The sequence below is a fragment of the Cebus imitator genome, unplaced genomic scaffold (assembly GCF_001604975.1).
Source record: "Cebus imitator isolate Cc_AM_T3 unplaced genomic scaffold, Cebus_imitator-1.0 Scaffold217, whole genome shotgun sequence".
NCBI classification, from domain to species: Eukaryota; Metazoa; Chordata; class Mammalia; order Primates; family Cebidae; genus Cebus; species Cebus imitator.
The window spans coordinates 1,826,870-1,848,285 of NW_016107532.1; the positions used below are offsets into that span (position 1 = coordinate 1,826,870).

Below are 21,416 nucleotides of genomic sequence, written 5' to 3' on the forward strand. Positions count from 1 at the left end.
AAAAAAAAAAAAAAAAATCACTGAATGGTACACTTTAAAAGGGTGAAGTTAATGGTATATAAATTATTTCTCAATTTTAAAAGCTACATCTGATTAAAAATATTATAAGGCATCCAATTTTGGAGATATTAAAATGTAAAAAATGTGAGATAAGGACATTTGCTTCACCAAAGCATTTAGAAATACATCATTGATAAGGGTGTCTGCATCCATGAAGAGTTCTTTGGTAGGAGTTCTTTACAGACTTAGGGGTTAGGAAAATATGTTGGTGTTGAAATGGCCTCCCTAATTTCAAAAAGAATAAGATGAACCTCAGGGACAGAGGCCAAGCAGAAGTCTTTAAATAGCAAGGGCAAAATGATGTGGTTAGGCAACATCGATAGTATGGTAATACATGGATTGATACTGCAGGGATTTAGAAGGACTTATTAACTGAAGTTAGGATTTCTATAACTGATATAGATGGGCAGTCCAGTTGCGTACACCTGAAAACTCCAGAGGCATGACTTAAAATGACACAACAAAAACTGATGGCACCTCATCCAATTCCACACATGATTTAATTCACAGATCCAGAAGTTCTTGAATTAAGAAAAATCTAGCTACCTTTGGGAAAGGACCTTGCAATAATAGTAAAGGCACTTAATATGAATCTTTTTAACCTTGCCTTATTTTCCACCTCATTATATCTTTGCCCAATTTTCTTCACTTATTTTTATATTATTATATTACTTATATTATACAGCATAAGTGGCTTGAAATCCTTTTTAAAACTAGAGAGGCTAAAAATTTAAAACCTGAAATCCAGATAGTGATTTTTAAATGTCATTTATTAATATGTATTTTCTAGCCACTCTCTTGAACAAGAAATATTCACTTACCCTTGGACTTTTGGAAATGTGGACTTTCCTTCATTTTCATTAAGAAATCTTTTAAATCCACCTCCATATTATCTGGAAGGTCAAAGTCAAACATGCTGCCATTAAAAACCTGATACTGAATTGGCACATGAAATAAAGACGGATTTATTTCACTCTAAAGAGCTAAAATTTCACTCTAGCTCACTTTTCTGTCTCAAATGATTGAAACTATTTCAATAGAACTTTTAACACTTTTATAAACTACCCAGTGAATAGTTAATAATATTACCAGCAAACAATAGCTAACATTTTTGAGTTCCTTATATATACTAGGCACCCTTGCATGGTGTTTTACATATATTAAATCAGATAATTTTCACGATAATTCTATGATGTGGATATTCTTTACATGTCTATTTTTAAAAGACGAAAGTAAATGGAAATTAAATAACTTGTCCAGGTCACAAAGTCAGGGAGTGTTAGGGATTGTGTTTGAATTGATGCAGTCTAAGGCCAGAGGAGACAATGTTATTAGAATACACACATACATGCACATGTAGATATTGTACACACACACAACACACACACACACACACACACACACACACACACAGTCACAAGTGAAGTAAGGTGCAATAATGTGACACAGTAGACAATCTAGGGCTATAGTTATATTAAGGAGACTCTGAGTTTAAACAAAAAGGCAGACCTGGGTAGGGCAGAAACCATCTGACTACAAACCCCTAGAGATGCTCTATAACATATAACATTCCATGGATGTGTGACTGAGTCATATGAAGGAAATAACAAAAAGTTAACCAGGAACTGAGATCCAGAATGCTAAGCACTGAGTACTAACACTAAAACTATCTTGGGGATAGAGATGAGACCCAGAAATGGCTAGGTGCTTGATTTAAATGCTCATACAGAGTCATAAAAAAAGATTCAAGCCCATATAAATAAGAGTGGGAACTTAGATACCAAATAAAACTGAAATGCTTAAAGGGTTTCAATCTTGGTTTTAAAAAAAGAAATTAAAATATTATATTTATTGGCTCAAGTAAACAAGAAGGCCTAAGTCTTCCCAATTCTGAGAGACAGTGGGAAAAAAAATCTCTTGTGAGAAATTGAAGGCCCAAAATGCATCTCATGTAGGTGGGAAGTCTAAATTTATACCACTCTGATGATGTTAGAAAACTAAGGTCAAAAAATAAAAATTGATCTAGGTGAATAACAATCTAGGGAACCTGAGAAAATCAATAACTAAACTGTTCTGGAGAGATATTCTTAAACCTAGGACTCACAGGATTCCCAAAGACACAAATTGGTTAAGATAAGCCCAAAATAAATGTTCACCTAAAACCAACAGAACTCAGCGGCTTCTAGAAGTAGTCCCAAATGATTTGACTTCCTAAAAGTAAATGTGTATAGGAAAGGCAATCAAGTACATACTACATGAAGTCAAAGACAGAAAACGAGGTAAATATGGACTACTTGAAATCAATGACTAAACCTAAATGACTTATTTTAAAATGTAGTGAGCTCTCAGATATTTCATATGGTTAAAAATAAAAACAGAACAAGTACTGTAAAAAAAAAAATTAAAGCAGACCTACTCTGAAAAAGATTGTATATCAAAATAAGCTGCTGTTGTCATGTCTTTATTTTATTATATATACAATTTATGGTATTTTTCCACACATGCTTATAAGTAATGAATGGTAATTATCTAAATAAGCATATACAGTATCCATATGAGTATGAATAGATAGATAAGTTCAATGAATATTTAAATTAGTACACTGGTTTGGCTCTAATTTGTATCAACCTAAGCCTCCAACAGAAAAATGATTCCCTTTAGCATCTTACTCTCTAAGACTATTTTTCATAAGTAGGAAAAAAATGAAAAGAATCTCAGGCCAAAAACTGCTCACCACTGATGTTACAACAGTTAAGGGCTTCCTTGAAGTCCTCCTCAGTTAAATTAACATTCAAACATTTTAAGGCATGCTCCAAGTCAGGTATACCAATCTTGGCATTATCAACATGTGACAAGATGTAAGCAGCTTCTTTAATCTCTACAAAGATAAATGTACACAAGATATTGTAGTGTAAAAAACATTCAAAATAATTTGTCCAAAATTTACTATAGGTAAACCCTCAAATTAAATATTGTCTGAACCAAAATCTCCCCAAAGGAAACACAATATTTTCTATTTGTAACTGATGGCCCATTTCCCTCAAGCAGCATTCGAAACAAAAAAATTTTATGGCTAAGAGAATAATATGATGGGCTATTGACATATATTATAATAAGACTTTATCTTCATTCATTCATCCATTAAAAACTGAATGAGCTGTATGCCTCCCTTAAGTAATAGTTATGCCCTGTACATGTAGGTCTAAGGATTTCTATCACCTGATGATGTAAATAAAGGCTAAAATTAGAGATTGAAGCTTCTGAGCCCAGGGCCTGGGATAGTTCATATTGTGCTTTTGTGTAAATTGGAAAAAGACACCTCTTCTCTATGCATCAGTTACAAAAAAGGGCAGTTTCACTAGGCAACTGCAATCCAGCACAGAGGTTCAAAGCTTGGAGTATGAACTGCATTTCAACCTCCACTTGTGCTCTCTCAACCAGGCACCTATATGCAAAGCACAACCCATATAACCAAATGGGGCAGTCCTGTCGATCTCACATCAATTTAAAATATAAAACATAATCATTATCTGGTATGTATGTATTTATTTATTTATTTATTTATTTAGAGATGGAGTCTCATTCTGTCACCCAGGCTGGAGTACAGTGGTGCGATCTCGGCTCACTGCAAACTCCACTTCCTAGGTTCAAGCAATTCTCCTGCCTTAGCTTCCTGAGTAGCTGGGATTACAGGTGCATACCACCATGCCCAGGTAATTTTTTTTTAATATTTAGTGGAGACAAGGATTTGCCATGTTGGCCAGGCTGGTCTCGAACTTCTGAGCTCAAGTGATCCTCCTGCCTCGGCCTCCCAAAGTGCTGGGATTACAGGTGTAAGCCACCACACCCAGCCTAATTTTTCATTCATACCATTTCTCAATCCATTTTTCCCTCAACCCCCAAATGAAGTTGTCTATGTTTCCATATTCTGAAAATTGTTGCATTACACCAGGAGATCTAAACCTTCATGGAGGTCACTTGGAAAGAACACCATAATATCATCTTAGACCTATATTCATTCTATTAACAATTACTTTACAGCTCCTAAGATCAACAATAAAAAAATTCAGTCTCTCTTGTGAAAGAGTTTGTAAGTTCCTTGATGAGAGAGAATAAACCTGTCATATCTATACACAAAATTATAATATATTATATAGTAAGTGATACGAGAAAAATACACATACAAAATTATGGAAGCAGTGCGACAATTCACCTAACCTAGATTTAATAAGTGATGAATACTGAGAAGGCAGTCTTATGGCATGAGAAATGACATTTGAGCTGAGTTTTGGGGGGGGTAATGTTAGTTTGTCTGTCAGGGAATGCATCCAAAGGAAACAGTACATGTAAATAAAAAAGCAAATAGTGCCAATTTAAGTTGTGCTAAGTAGTGTGGCTACAGGATAAATACAAATGCAGAAGTAATAAAAGGTGAGGCTGAAGAGATAAGAAGACAGATCTATTCAGTTATTCATTCAATAATTATTTACGATTATGAGTTAATAACAAAAGATTTGGAACAATACGTAGCATAGTAAATATTACATAAGTATCAGATGCTAGTATTAGTTATCTTTAAGAGTCTAATAAAAGCCAGGACTGTGCTAAGTCCTGGAGATACAATGGTAAGCAAAGTGGAGACACAGTTCTTGACCCAATGATACCAGGTAAAGGTAAGTGGGAGGAAGAGATATTAATCAAATAATCAAAAACATGAACAGATATTTATAATATGAATTAAGTGCTATGAAATGGACACAGTTTAATAGGAGCATATAACAAAGGAAACAAAAAAAAGTGACCTATAGTAGCCACTGATAATAGGCTTTTCTATAATTGACTCATAGAGTCAAAAGAGATTATTTTCCAGCTTTAGGACTTAATGTTGTTTTCCCTTTTTGGCTTCAGGCTTACTTGGGACCAATTATCCCTTTCTTTTCACTTATTTCACCCTCTTGGAATGGATATGTCTATCCTATGCCTATGTGTTTTAGAAGCATGTACCTTGCTAATTTCACAGGCTTACTACTGGAGGAGAATTTGCCTCAAGATAAATTACGCCTTGAGTCTTACCCATCTGATTAAGATGAGACTCTGGAATCTGGACCTTTGAGTGATGCAGGAACAAGTTAAGACTTTTGGGGCTATTCAGATGGAATGAATGTATTTTGCATGTAAAAAGGGCATCAATTTTGAGAGCCAGGGGTGTAATGCTATGGTTTGATTGTGTTCCCCAAAGTTTATGTGCTGGAAACTTAATCCCCAATTCAACAGTGTAGACAAGTGGGGCCTAATAAGAGGAGGTTAAGTCACAAAGGTTCTGCCCTCATGAATGAATTAATGTCAGTGATTCAGTTATTGCAAGAGTGGGCTTGTTATAAAAGTAAGTTCAGTCTCCTCTTGCTCTGTTGCTCTCTCAAACTTTCTTGCCCTTCTGCCTTCTACCATGGGATGACACAGCAAGAGAGCCCTCACTAGATGTGGGCCTCTTGACCTTGGATTTCCCAGCTTCTAGAAATATAAGAAATAAATATATTTTTCTTTTTTTTTAAGCAAATCATCCAGTCTGTGGTATTCTGTTATAGCAACACAAAATGGATTACAACAGTAGGCGAAGAGGATCAGGGAAGAATATTCCAGGGAATAGAATATGCAAAAGTCTTGTGGTGAGCGGAAAGGAGAGTAAGGAACTTAAGTCAATTTAGTTGGAGTACACAAAGCAAGGATAATGGTACAAAATAATGCTAGAGAGATAGGGCATGGAGGATTTTAATCTTTATCCTAATAACAACAGGAAATGTTTAAAGAGTTATAAATAGGGGGAGGTAACATGATCAGATTTCTATTGTGGAAAAATAGTAATCAGGGTGAAGTAGGCAGGAAAAAGTAGAAATACATTGGTACTTGGCAATTATTCTAAAAAAATATCTCTTATTATTGAAATCTTTCTCATATACAAAGTTCTTACTCACCATTTACCGTTGGTAATTTTAGATCTGAAGCCTCTTTCCTAAAACCTGCAAATTTACAGAGAGAGAGATTATACAATGAGGAATGGCATCCTGATCTTACCCAGGTTTAAAAGAAAACCAATGGACAGACTGAATACTTCTTTTCCCACTAACATTTATCATCAATGACCATTCTCTTCTCAAAAATTGTTCTCTGGCTCCCAAAATATCCATTCTCTCCTCATTCTTTGCTTACTTCTTAGGCTCTCTCATGGTTATCTTCCACTAACTCCTTAAATGTGGCAGTTTCTAATGTCACAAATGCTTCCTTTCTCCCTAAAGGGACAAGTTAATCCCCAGCCTATCTGTTCAATAAAATGCTTAATTATTGGTCTACACTGTCCTTTTTGATCTCTTACCTACCTATCTATTACCTAATCCTAGAATTTTTCCTAAGGACAAGTTACAGTTATACCCATTCACCCCACACACTTCCTACCGAGATGCAAATTGGTATAGAGATCTGAGGAACAAACAACAGAAATAAAATCTGTTCATTTGCATAGATGGACCCTACTGTACTTAAAGAACAGTTTAGAATAACTCAGCCCAGGTATTACCTTGAAACAAACAGAGATTAAAATATACATAAATTATATTTGCTTTGTGTTTTTGTTTTAAGCAGGATGAACAAAACAACTAACCTATAAAAAGTACTCTTAAAATAGTAGGTTTGGGCAATTTTATATAACTCTAAAACAAGATCTCTGAACCTAGACACTATTAATATTTTTGGCCAGATAATTATTTGGGGGCAAGGGTATTATCTGTAAATTGTAGGATGTTTAGCAGCAACCCTTACCTCTATTCACTAGATGCCAGTAGTACTCTCCCATCAGTTGTGATAACCAACATTGTCTCTAGATATTGCCAAATATTCCCTGGTGTGAGGTGGGGGGCAATGAGGGATTTGATCATACTTTTTATTTATTTATTTATTTTGAGGCAGAGTCTTGCTCTCTCACCCAGGCTGGAGTGCAGTGGCATCATCTCGGCTCACTATGACTTCTACCTCCCAGATTCAAGTATTCTTGTGCCTCAGCCTCCCAAGTAGCTACGACTACAGGCATGCACCACCATGCCAGGCTAATTTTTGTATTTTTTTTAGTAGAGATGGGATTTCGCCACATTGGCCAGACTGTTCTCAAACTCCTGACCTCAGGTGATCTGCCTGCCTTGACCTCCCTAAGTGCTAGGATTATAGGTGTGAGCCACTGCCCCCAGCCTGATTACATTTTTTAGATGAAGCTAAATTTAAAGGCAGGAAATTACTTTTTTTATTATTATATTTTAAGTTCTGAGATACATGTGCAGAATGTGCAGCTTTGTTACATAGGTATACACAGGCATGGTAGTTTGCTGCACCCATCAACACATCATATGCATTAGGTATTTCTCCTAATGCTACCTAATGCTACCTAATGCTACCCTAGCCTCCTACTCTCCCACAGGCCTCGGTGTATGATGTTTTCCTCCCTGTGTCCATGTGTTCTCATTGTTCAACTCCCACTTATGAGTGAGAACATGTACTGTTTGGTTTTCTCTTCCTGTGTTAGTTTGCTGAGAATGATGGTTTCTAGCTTCATCGATGTCCTGGCAGAGGACATGAACTCATCCTTTTTATGGCTGCATAGTATTTCATGGTATATATGCCACGTTTTCTTCATCTATTCTATCATTGATGGGCATCTGGGTTGGTTCCAAGTCTTCGCTACTGTAAATAGTGCTGCAGTAAACATACATGTGCATGTGTCTTTAAAGCAGAATGATTTATAACCCTTTGAGTATATACTCAGTAATGGGATTGCTGGGTCAAATGATATTTCTGGTTCTAGATCCTTGAGGAATAGCCACAGTGTCTTCCACAGTGATTGAACTAATTTACACTCCCACCAACAGTATAAAAGTGTTCCTATTTCTCCACACCCTCTCCAGCATCTGTTGTTTCCTGACTTTTTAATGATCACCATTCCAACTGGTGTAAGATAGTATTTCATTGTGGTTTTGATTTGCATTTCTCTAATGACCAGTGATGATGAGCTCTTTTTCATAAGTTTGCTGGTTACATAAATGTCTTCCTTTGAGAAATGTCTGTTCATATCCTTTGCCTACTTTTTGATGGGGTTGTTTTTTTCTTGTAAATTTGTTTAAGTTCCTTGTAGATTCTGGATATTAGGCTTTTGTCAGATGAATAGATTGCGAAAATTTTTTCCCTTTCCGCAGGTTGCCTGTTCACTCTGATGATATTTTGCTTTGCAGAAGCTCTTTAATTAGATCCCAGTTGTCAATTTTGGCTTTTGTTGCCATTGCTTTTGGTGTTTTAGTCATGAAGTCTTTGCCCACGCCTATGTCCTGAATGGTATTGCCTAGGTTTTATTCTAGGGTTTTTATGGTTTTAGGTCTCATATTTAAGCCTTTAATCTATGTTGAGTTAATTGTTGTATAAATTGTAAGGAAAGGGTCCAGTTTCAGTTTTCTGCATATGGCTAGCCAGTTTTCCCAACACCATTCATTAAATAGGGAATCCTTTCCCCATTGCTTGTTTTTGTCAGGTTTATCAAAGATCAGATGGTTGTAGATGTGTGGTGTTATTCTGAGGTATCTGTTCTATTCCATTGGTCTATATATCTGTTTTGGTACCAGTACCATGCTGTTTTGGTTACTGTAGCCTTGTAGTATCGTTTGAAGTCAGATAGTGTGATGCCTCCAGCTTTGTTCTTTTTGCTTAGGATTGTCTTGGCTATGCGGACTCTTTTTTGGTTCCATATGAAATCTAAAGTAGTTTTTTTCTAATTCTGTGAAGAAAGTCAATGGTAGCTTGATGGGGATAGCATTGAATCTATAAATTACTCTGGGCAGTATGGCCAGGAAATGGCTTTCTAAATATGGGGTAAAATCCACCTCAGTACATCCAAGTTGAGGGTATATAGATGGATCAGGTAAATTCTTTGTAAATAAAGTAAAAACCAACTCAACACTTACAATTGGCTATAGAAATAAACATATTTTAATTTTTCAACAATACCTGTACTTCTCAAAGGGTCTTTCACCCAAAAACAGAAAGTTACAAAACCATTAAGACCTCTCTAAAACACATAAAAGGAGAAGGATTAACTTTGAAATAAAATTATTCTTCAAAGCTATGCAACAAAATATATAAATACTCTGAGACCAATTTTACAATCCAGGTCATCAGATCACCAAGGAACTTGATACTGTAATGACTAAATCTCTGTGGGCACATATAACGTGTAGACCTAAATATGTTCTACAGTAAAGTGTCCAACAAGTTAATGGTGTGATTTAGGGGCCAAGTATTAAGACTTAATTAGCACTTGGTAAAATAGTTTGAAATCCTTGGATAAAAATTTAGAAGATCAGTAATATAAAACATTTGGACTAGGAACCCCATGGCTGACCTTCCTAAATTAAAAAAAAAAAAACCTAAATAAAATTCAGAGAAAATTTTTTATACAAGCTGCTGGTTATCTGCCAAATCAACTCACCATCAACAAAGGAGTCACCCATTATTTCCTGAAGAATGTCATCAGTAAAAGAAAGCCTATCAGTGTTTTCAAGTACATCTGGATTTTTGTCTTTGTCAAACTGACAATTTTCTTTCATGGAGTCCAATGTATTGATAGTCTCATTCAATGCTACAAATAGAGAATATACATAATAACATGTAATTCAGGACATGGATCTAAATCTTTTGAGCATAACAACAAAACTGATGGCCTCTTTGAGATCTACAATGTCCAATAAGGCAGTCACCAGCCCCATGTGCCCATTTAAATGTGCAGAGTGGTCCATTCTCTACTGTGATAATTTTCTATAACCCTATTTCAGTAGTTTTCTCCACTCCAATAGCTTTCTATTTGGAACTCTAATAGTTTAAAATAACCCTTTTCTTTATTCTTAAAATTAATTTGTTAAATGTCTGGGTTTGGGGTGAGCTATTCTGCTACAGGCAAAAGTATACTAAAGTTTCTCTGGTTACTGTCTCAATAAGCTCAACATTTCAGTAAAGTCCTCTTCATTCCTCACAACTCTTCCTAAATGCCAATTTTTCTCTTTCTTTCCCTGCATCCCTTGCTAACTTCACACATTTTAGAGAATCGTCATAGTCTCTTATGTTTAGCGCAGTAACAAATATTTAAACTAGGAAAACCATGGCTGACCTCCCTTGATTTAAAAAAACTTTAGAAGTTCACATTTCCAAAGTATATTTCTAAAAAGTCATCTCTCAGGATGTTGTTATATGATATAGTCATTAGTCACTGGTAAGAAGTTTCAAAAACAGGTCATGAAGAAGAGTTGAAAGTATATTTGAGTCTAGAGAGAAGATGAATTTAGCAGGAAAGAATGAGAATATGTGAGTTATCTTGACATTTCTGGAGAGCTATTAATGGCAGGAAGAGTCCAAATGTTAAATATGGTTCCAGGAATGGATTTCCACCAAATATGTGAAATAATTTTCTAGTTCTGTAGCTGTCCAAAATTATGGAATGAGTTACTTGAAAAAGTCATATGGACTTCCAAGACAAAGAGTGAAATGAGTGAATTTACCTTACCTATCCTATCCCTGCAACCAACTAATTTGATTTTGATTTTTAAATAGTAAATACAAAGATTGAGGGAATTCTGTCTCTAATGAACTAGAGAACTATCAAACCCTCTATTATAGACCTCATTCTCTGACCACAATAAAATACAACTAGATATAAACAACAAACTTAAGGCAATAATGACATTTAAATTGCTTTGAAATTTAAAGTTTCCTCCTAAGTAACTCTCACATCAAGGAGAAAATCAAAATGCAACTGGAAATGTTTATAAAATAACAATAATAATAGCCTAACAAGTCAGAGACTGTCAAATAAATCAAAGTTTCACTAAAATGAAAATTGACCACCTTAAACATATTGATTACTCAGCAAGAAAAAAAAAAAGAAAATAAATAATTTAAATAAGAAATTAGAAAAGGTATTAAATGAGCATAAGAGAACAATATAAATAACTTACTAAAGATAAAACCAGAAATTAATTTTTAAAATATAAACAGAAACACTAAAGACAAACCCAAGAGCTAGTACTTTAAAAAGAGATAATAGAACATTCAGTAGCAAACAAAGAAGAAACATATATAAAATATATGTTTTAATATATATAATATATAATATATTATATTTAATATATATAATATATAATATATTATATAATTTATTATATAATTTATTATATAATTTATTATATAATATATTATATATAATTATATAATATATATATTCTGTTTATATACATATATATGTATATTTAAGAATGAGAAAATAACCATATATACAAAAAAATCGAAATAATTATAAATGCATAGAACTGTCCTAATATTCTAAGTAATTTTAAACCTCAATAAAATTTAAAATTTCCTATGAGAATCAAATTACCAAAATGACAAAATAAGACAAAAGATGGTAAAAAGCAATCCACCAAAAACAAAGTCAAAAAATCAATAATAAACTAGAAAAAACCTGAAATGGGTAAGACAAAGTATTAATGCTCCTATCAAAATTTTTAATAAATAATAACCACTGTTAGTAAAAATGTGAATTTCTACAAATTTTTAGGAGGGTAATTAGGCAGTAGCTTGTTAAAAGTTTGCATCTAAAAATACTTTGGCCCAGCAAGTCCACTGCTGAGGAATTTGTCCTACAGAAAAATTGTGTGCAATGTGCACAATGATATATGTACAACGATACTCACCACATGTTTGTTAATAGTAAAAAATGGCAATAGCCTAAATGTTTATTAAAAGTTTTATAGACAAAATTATAGTACATTCCTCTAGTAGAATATTAGGCAGTCTTTTTTAAAAAATGAGGTAGGTTTATATAATACAATGGAACAGAATTATATCCAAGATATACTGTCATATATTGCACACAAGTTGTGCAATATCATGAATGGATATAAAGAAGAAAGTCTAAAAGGATACCTACCAAACCTTAATAGGGATATTTCTGGAGGGTGACGTTACAAGAATTGCACTTTATACTACATTCTTGGTCATTTAAATTTTTTACAACATTAAAAAGAACTATTCATTCATATATAATAAAGGTGTCTTATTTTAACTATTGGAAAAGATCATAACCTTGTCATTTTCTCCAATCTCCAATCACAAATGTACAATTCTTAAATTTAAAAATAAAATGCAGGAAGTTCCCCATAACTGGAAGTGTTCAAGTACATATGAAACAAACATTTGGCACAGATACTATAAAGAAGATTTAAACACCAAATTTAGTGCTTTACTAGATGAACTTTGAATAAGTTCTGTATTGTTGCCTTCTAACAGTTTTACCTTAAAGCTCTTACCAATATAATTGGAAAATTTCTGGGTGTCCCTCAAAGCCTTCATACAGTCTTTAATGTTCACCATGTTATCTTCTGCAACAAAAAGAGAGAGATGACAAATGAGAACCCCTGGACAAAGTAATACTCAAAGCCTAGCATCAAAATCAGCATATAACTTACATATTTCTTGAACATTTTATTTACAAGGTAATTTTAGATTCATTTCCATCCATTAAGCATTGCAATAACCCTACAGTGTTTTAAGTATACCTACAATGGGAACTGATTCTACCTACAATGGGAACTGAAGTACAAAGAAAGCCCCAGTAACTTTGAGGAGTAATTTGATCAAGGTAGCAAAACTAGGATTTCTATTCACAGAACTTGAATTCTTAAGATGTTCTTTATTCACTAAATCAAGATAGCAATGAGGAGAGAGGATTCTAACAAGCCCACTTCCACTAAATCTAGACCTGCTTGTATAAAAGTATTCTCATAACTGTGAAAGAGGAAATTAAGAGGACAGGCTCCGTTTCAAAGATTACATTTATAGTAATATAAGCAAATATCTATAGACCTCGCACATCTTCTTTATAGGTATTCATACAAAAAAAAAAAAAACTCTGAGAGTAATATTTAAAATGCTTACCAGAAACAAAATCTGATTGAAGAATTTTCTCTGCCTCTTCTTTAGGTGACTTAATACCAATATTTCTTAGAAAGTCTTCCAAGTTCTTCCCAGTTATCATGTCACCTTCAAGCAAATCAGCAGCTAAGACAACTTCTTGTAACTCTACAAGTAGAAAAAAGTTATTTAATAATTAAACTAACCTCTTGTTAAAAAAACAAAAGCAGCAGCCATCACTCAAGACATTTGTTAGTGGAAATCCATAGTTTATTATTACATCCTGAACTGAGGAATAAGAAATCTCAAGAGAAATTCAGCCCTCATAGAATTCTATGACCAGCAGCACAATGTGCAAAGGGTTCTCTTGATCTTTGATATTTATCTGGTGCTTTTATAAAATTTGCACAACCAAAATCACTCATATAGTGGATTTTTTTACTGCAATTATACAAAGTATTTTGCTATGGACCTCTAATGGAAGCAAACAAAATTAACTCGTCAAGATATAGGCAAAATAACTTTCAGAATCATGAAAAATGTAAAATATGGGACAAGATTTACAAGGGCTCATTAAGTTATCCTTTTCAATTCCACCAGGACTCAACTGTACCCTAGCATCTAAAATGTTGCTTCATTTACAGCCCTGGTTAAGTCAGACCCACATTCAAATTCTAGCTCCAGGACTTGTAACCTGGAACTATGTAACTGTGAGCAAATTATTACTACTTAACCTCTCTTTCATCTAAAATGGGATAATACTAATATCTACCTCACAAGGTTGATGTGAAGAGTAAATATAATAATGTACAAAAAGTACTTAAGACAGCAGCATATAATAATGCCTCAATACATTTCATAATTATAGAGTAAAATTAATTTTACTGCTATTATTATTAAAGCCAACAGAAACTAGCTGCAAACAGTAATCACAGTTTAAGCTTTATATCCTACCTCACCTTCCTGTTTCCCTAGCATCACTAGGAGGCAACTACAGATGGCAATCTGAAATTGCTGACACCCAAAAAAAACTGTACCAGCTCTGCTTTTTTGCCTTAGCACTTGATTTCCTTTAAAAACAGTTTTTTTGCACAACCACCTTGAGTGGAGTCTGCTCATCTTCCCATGCTCCACAGACTGTAGGACCAGGAAGCAGAATAGCATTTTCCTATCCTTCTGCTGCTGCTGCTGTCAGGCCATTTTAGTTTCACCTTCAATTAAACCTTATCTTCTCCCTTGAGGCTCAGGCCTGTTATTCAACTGTGCCACTCTCCTGACAACATTATTGATTTACTGTCTAATCACTCCTTCACATTCTCTGAAGATTTTGGCACTTTGATCATAATCCTCCTTCTATCTCTCATCCCATTTTCATCCAATGACAATAAGGATGAGCCTAGCCTCACATCAATCAGCAAGGTTATATAATCAAATATTCTAAGACCATGTTACATAAAGACCTTCTCAATTAACTGTCTTCAATTTATAGTAGCTTAAAGATCAGCTTAAAGTAGGCAATGGGTATTGTAACTCAGTCACCTAAATGGAGTCCCCTCCGAATCTAGTTCTTGGTACGTATAATCAAATAAAACTAAATCACAGCTACTGAAAATTCTGGGAGAGAGAAGGAGGAAGGGAGGGAGGGAGGGAAGGAGAGGGAGGGAAAGGGAAGAAATCAAGGATACATTCTGAAAGCCAAGCATATAGGAGCTTGGCTTTCAGAATGTATCCTTCATTACTAACTGATAAAACTGGTATACTGTCTCTAGACTATTTGAAGAACTTGAAGGAGCCAAAAGAATAGGCATGTATGAATAAAGTTCTATGCCTTCTTTCAATATCTACACGTGTAATTTTAAGGGAATATGGTCAGTGTCTGAGATTGTAGTTTAAGATTTTAAAGGTGGAATAGACAATTCTAGGTAATGATAAGGATTAAGGATAGCCACTGGTGTAGATGACTTTGGAAAAGAAATAAAGGCCTTTTGAAGTTAAGAGGTCAACGTGCTCTGAGGCTAGGCTCATCCTTATTGTCAGCCAGCTTTTAATCAAAACCAAGTTCCTATATGCCAGCCAACTTTTAATCAAAACCAAATTTTGTCTGCATGTAAACATATCAGTCCCAACATGTTAACCAGAAATTGGCTGAACACACAACATTAAAAAACAAAAACAAGTCCTTTCAATGAAAGTAAATCTAACCATTATAAATAATTCAGTACTTACCCTTTAACCTGGAGGCATCACGCATATTCTTTACTACTTTTGCAAATTCTTCAAATTGTACTTTATCACCTTCTGTGAGGAAAAAAAAAAACATTTAACAGACCAACCTCATTAAGCAAAAGTCATATCCAGTAAAGCAACCTATAAAAATGTAAACCATTTGATGTACTCATAAGAATCATATTTCCTTTTCATATTTTTAGTAACCAAAGGATTAATTTTATGAAATTAATAAATATTAAGACTATAGAAGTCAGGCTGAGTTCTCAATCAATCAATGGAAACAATGCAATCCATATTCCCAAAATATGGATAAGATTCAGATCTGGCTTAAATGGATATCCCAAAACCAAGATATATTCCTAGACAAAATTAAGAGACATACCTCAGTCTTAGTTTTGTCTGTCAATTGTTTAAAGATAAAAATTCTACCCTAGAAAACTTTAAAGACTTCTTTCAGTGCCTGATAGGCCTATGACTGTAATTTCTGATGTGTGTTTTCACCCATTTCTTACACAATACACAAGTACTAGATTAAAAAGTTAAAGTGACAAGCACAGGAAATAGAAGCAGCTTTGTTTTTCCCAGATAGGAATAAGGAAGCTTAGGATTTAGAAACATTATAGTTTATTATCATAAAGTAGAACAATGTACAACAAGCAAAATGTGTCACTAGCAGATAAAAGGCTGAACAGGGCTTAAGTATATAGCTACAATTAATGATGTCTCACCTTCTCTCTACCTTGGCTTTAAATTAACACTTGAACTTTTAGGAACTATTCTCTACGGTAAAAACACATGTCTTTATTGCGGCATTTCTGCTGCTTCTGTCATTTAGTAGAGTCCTATAAATCACTAACTGTAAAGGCTCTGCCCCTGATTCTGTGTTCTCTCTCTGATGGGAAAAAACGGTAGAGAAGTATAGAAAGTGTTTGTGCATTCCATTTCCCATGCTTCTTTTATACCTATATACCACTCAGGATGGCCTTCCACTAGCCTCACATTAATCAGCAAGGTTACATAATCAAATATTCTAAGGCCATGTTACATAAAGACCTTCTCAATTAAGCGTCTTCAATTTATAGTAGCTTAAAGATCAGCTTAAAGTAGGCAATGGGTATTGTAACTCAGTCACCTAAATGGAGTCCCCTCCGAATCTAGTTCTTGGTACGTATCATCAAGTAGAACTAAATCACAGCTACCGAAAATTCTGGGAGGGAGGGAAGGAGGGAGGGAGGAGAAGGAAAGAAGAGAGGGAGGGAAAGGAAAGAAAGGAAGCAGGGAGCCATCTGAGGTCAACAAACAAAGATTCAGATCTGGCTTGAATGCATATTGCATAAAAAATCATGAAGGTTAAGTTCAGAGTCTTGCTGCCAAGCAGAAAAAAAAACAGTTATTAAGCTAATTTCAACCGCATCAGATATCAGAGTCAGGAGAAACAGAGAACATCAGTTTAAAATTAAAAATCTGAAACAAATAAAGCTGGAGAAACCACCAGCAGCCAAAAGAATGTGCCAGGCCTTAAATGCCTAACAATACCTATTAATAATTTCCTCCATCTAATTCTTAGCCTATAGATTCAGTGTCTCACATTCAACTTGACCATTTTCCATACCATCTTACATAATTTTGCTCAACACCAACTTTCCTCACTCTGGTCTTTCAGAAGAAACAAGAGAGCTCATAAACTATATAATTAGATATTTGGATAGCATTTCTGAATTTGCTGAATGATAAATTACCCTTTCTATTTTTCAATGCTTTTTTGTAATCATCACAAAATTATTTTTAATTTTAAATATATTAAGGAGTCAATATGAAATACCATCAATAACCAAGAACTCACTCTTCAATTTTGCTAGAGAGAATCTGGATCTGTTGTTTTTTAGTTTTGTTTTGTTTTTTCTTTTTAACATAACCTGGTCAAAAGAATATCCTACATCAGTAATTTTAAGTTCTTTCTTATATTTCTAAGGTCTTGTGGAGTTGTTTCAGCAGCTCACTTGGTCATTTCTCCCACTCTGGTCAGAGAAGCTCAACTTTAATATTTTATATATTAGGATACTGTATAAGATTTAATTGGATAAAAAAGGGTTCTGCTTTAACAATGTCAAATATAAACAAAAATAACAAATCTCAAAATTTTGCAAACCACTGCATTAAAATGAGAACTAAATACCTTTGTACTATGGTCACAATGTTAAAAGAAGAAAAGATATGATGAATGGGGTACAGATATAGTTTTCAATATCATGTATATATTTAGATTTAAATGATAAAATAATCTGCATTTTATATACTGTCTTTTGCTTCATAAGTACAGAATAATAAACACAGGCCTGGCACCATAGCTCACCCCTGTAATCCCAGCACTTTGGGAGGCCAAGGCTGGTAGATCACCTGAGCTCAGGAGCTTGAGACCAGCCTGGGCAACACGGCAAAACTCCATCTCTACCAAAAATTAGCCAGCCATAGTGCTGTGCGCCTGTAGTCCCAGCTACTTGGAGGCTGAGGCAGCAGAATTGCTTGAACTCGGGAGGCAGAGGTGGCAGTGAGTTGAGATTGGGCCACTGCACTCCAGCCTGGGTCACAAAGCAAGACTTTATCCCACCCCCCACAAAAAAAGAATAATAAACACAATATATGAGTTTTTACTAACATAATAAATACTTTTCTAGTTATTTTCATATCTCAAAAAATAATACTTCATTGGTCTGGTTCAAATAAAAGCTATCTATTACTTTCTGTGTGGTACATGTTGCCTATAAATTCCATTAACTTTAACAAAAGACCCTGAAGCACTGCCACAGAGAAAAAGGGAAGAAAATCTATATTACTGAGTAGAAATTAGCCTTCTTGGCCAGGGGTGGTGGCTCATGCCTGTAACCCCAGCACAGCACTTTGGGAGGCCAAGGCGGGCAGATCACCTGAGGTTGGGAGTTCGAGACCAGCCTGACCAACATGGAGTAACCCCATCTCTGCTAAAAATACAAAATTAGCTAGGCATGGTGGCACATGTCTGTAATCCCAGCTACTCAGGAGCCTGAGGCAGCTACTCGGGAATGGCTTGAACCTGGGAGGCGGAGGTTGTGGTGAGCAGATACTGCGCCACTGCACTCCAGCCTGGGCAACAAGAGCAAGGCTCCGTCGAAAGAAAGAAAGAAAGGAAAGAAAGGAAAGAAAGGAAAGAAAGGAAGAAAGGAAGAAAGGAAGAAAACAAACTAGCCTTCTTTTTTTCATCAATGCTTTTCACCTCAAATCTCCCAATAAACAAAATAATCAATATAAAAAAAGTCCAATTTTGCTAGCCTCACCTAAATAGAAGCTTCATGGATGAAAAGGATAATAAACATGAGCACACTGTCAGGGATCTTTGTCAAAGAAAAAGACAGTTCTTTGACAAAGACCCCTGACAATGCGCTCATGTTACTAAGCTAGTTCTGTATAAACATTCCACATAAAAGAATATTAAAGTACTTGGCCCTTTTTTAAACTTCTAGGCACTAAGAATATGAAAGAGTAGAATGTCTACCTGCAGCCTGTGTACTCTCTTTCTTGCATGTAGAATATCAACAGTAAATAATGGAGATTTACTTTAAATTTTTTAGTCTATAGTCTTTGTTATACAATACTTTTTTGAACTTTGTTTTTATTTTGTTTACTTTTTTTAACTTGCTAAGTAGAGGTGGTAGCTATTAGCAGGTGTGTTTTTCTACCAAATTAAATAAAAGCCTATTTCAACAAAACAGTATGAATATTCCAAGTACTGTTATTATGAAATTTGAATAGATCTCTTAACATTTCCTAATCCTGCCCTCTGGGTTCATTGGGATACACCATTTTCTGGTAACATACCATGCAACTTGAAGGTACTCAATGCATATTTGATCAATTTAGAGTAATAATAAATTATATAATAATATTTTTTTAAGTTTTATATTGAATAGCCAAACAATCTGAACTTTCTTTATTCAGTATTTCCTAAATGCATATATTGGCATTTCAATCATATTGCAACACTCCAAGTAAGAGTTGACAGGAAATAGAGTAATATCTTTGTATACTTTTTAATTTCAGTATTTGTAACACTTACCATCAACTGTCACTATTTTCAATGCCTCTAGGAATTCATCCTTTTTTAAATGAGTATTCAAACTAGACAGAGTATTCCACAGGTCAGAAACACTCATCGTCTCCTTTCTGAGATTGTCGAGGGCTTCAATAGCATCAGGCAATACTAAAGGGTAGATAAAACACAAGTTTTACAAATGCTTATCCAAGAAGTTAATACAGTAAACTGTCATTTGGAAGTCAAAAATTAAGGTTTTTCTGGTTTAAAAGAATAATAAATATAGCATAAATGAATTGCCAACTTTCAAATATCAAAATATAATAAAATATTTAACCTCAAATATAATGTATTTTTAAGGATCCTGAAATATTTTAAGAACTTACAGTGACCTCAACACTGAATAATCGTTATAAATAATAATTGTGATTGAATTTAGATTTTTTAAAGTGTGAATTCAGAAACATTTTCAATTGATAAAACAATTAAGTAGCTTGTTCTATATCTCCCCCTAAAATTTTCCTCTGTCTCCTACTTCCTCTTCAGTCTAGCACAGTAGAAAACAAAAAGACAGACTATTTCAATTTGAAATCATTGGAGCATTTTAAACGAGGGAGAGAATTATCTTACTACAAATTTGTAAAAAGTCACTATCTGCTATATAGAGAATGGATTCTCAGGAAGATTAGACAGTTAGAAAGGGTCAGCAGACATTAGCAACCAAGATTTTATTTATAACCTGTATAATCTTCACAGCTGTGTGATTTTCTCCAGAAATGCTGTCAGATACAAGAAGGCAAGCAATTAGTTTCATTCTGAGTTGAGAGTTTTGCCAGATAGGTTCAACAAAAGTACACAGAGGCAAGATAGTTTAGGTTATTAGGTATATATAGATAAGATCATTTAAACTGAACCGGAAGAAAAGTGAAAACAGGAGGAGACTGATGGATTAGGAGAAAGTGGAGGGGTAAAGGGATGTAAGGTCTCAATTAGGTATATGGAACCAATAAAGATGACATGCTCTGAGCAGTCTGATGAAGAAAAAAGAAGAAGAAGTAAACATAAACATGCAATATTAACAATGAGAAATGAAATATAATGACAGATAGACAAGGTAATATACTATATAACTCTGTGCTAAGATTTTAATCTCTATAAAACTGAAATTCCTAGGAAAAATGAAGTAACTGACAAAACAATATCTCTGTATTATGTACCATTGTATAGGAGACAAATTAAATCTTACATTGTGAGGTAAAAAGAGCTTCTACTTCAAATTTACTATTACCCAACACGTAAGCACAAAATAACACAATGTTACTTTTAGCCCCAATTTTTAGAATGCATACTAACTTCACTCCATTAAAAATATGCATGTGTGACCTTACATTTCTTTATGGTGAGCTTTTGAGTGGCAAAGCTATCTTTTTCATATTACCACACTTAGAGCTTAACATAAAGCCTACTACATATTAGTGGTTCATAAATGTTACTGAATAAATTGGAAGATGGAAAGAAATGGGAACATATATAACCAGAAATTCTCAAATTAGTACTCAGCCACTAGCTGGTATCATTTTTCCTAAGTGAAAAGACATTTTAAATCTTTCCTCAAAATGAATGCTATACATAGTTCTAGCTCTCTATTATAAGTGTGCTAATGAAAAGTAAAATTATGATAGCTTTTAATTCACTTGCATGTAGAAGGCATTCTAGAATTAGGGGCAATTAGAGGAGATTAAGGCCAGATATAGCAGCAGGAAGCCAGACATTTATTTGTCTGATGACCTGCAGGATAACTAGCTCTGTAAGAGACTAAAAGAGTGTTTACATTCTTCTAAAATCTATCAAACCATTTGGTCCATAAAAAGCAGAAGACATGATATTCATACATACATAATTTTTCAGAGAAGCATTCTGCGTTGCTCATCATAGTATCAATGAATTCTTTAAAATTTACTTTTTCTGTTTCTACAGGAAAAGAAACACATTTTCTTCAGTATCTTTTAAGTATTAAATTATTACGAAAAATATTGAATTATGTAAAATATATTCAGAAACATATAATTAC

At 34.2% G+C, this 21,416-nt stretch overlaps 1 protein-coding gene across 5 annotated transcripts in view; it reads right to left on the reverse strand.

The window, feature by feature from the left end:
* Window positions 1-21,416, reverse strand: part of EFCAB13 (EF-hand calcium binding domain 13) — a 181,261-nt gene that overhangs the window by 104,869 nt on the left and 54,976 nt on the right. For all 5 annotated transcript variants that reach the window (XM_037745972.1, XM_037745973.1, XM_037745971.1 and 2 more), the window contains 9 exons: window positions 21,242-21,316; window positions 19,370-19,513; window positions 15,277-15,348; window positions 13,075-13,218; window positions 12,447-12,518; window positions 9,578-9,727; window positions 6,033-6,077; window positions 2,795-2,938; window positions 882-953 (listed from right to left, as the gene is read on the reverse strand). In XM_037745972.1, coding sequence (XP_037601900.1) covers window positions 882-953; window positions 2,795-2,938; window positions 6,033-6,077; window positions 9,578-9,727; window positions 12,447-12,518; window positions 13,075-13,218; window positions 15,277-15,348; window positions 19,370-19,513; window positions 21,242-21,316 — 918 coding nt within the window. The remainder of the gene's footprint in view (window positions 1-881; window positions 954-2,794; window positions 2,939-6,032; window positions 6,078-9,577; window positions 9,728-12,446; window positions 12,519-13,074; window positions 13,219-15,276; window positions 15,349-19,369; window positions 19,514-21,241; window positions 21,317-21,416) is intronic.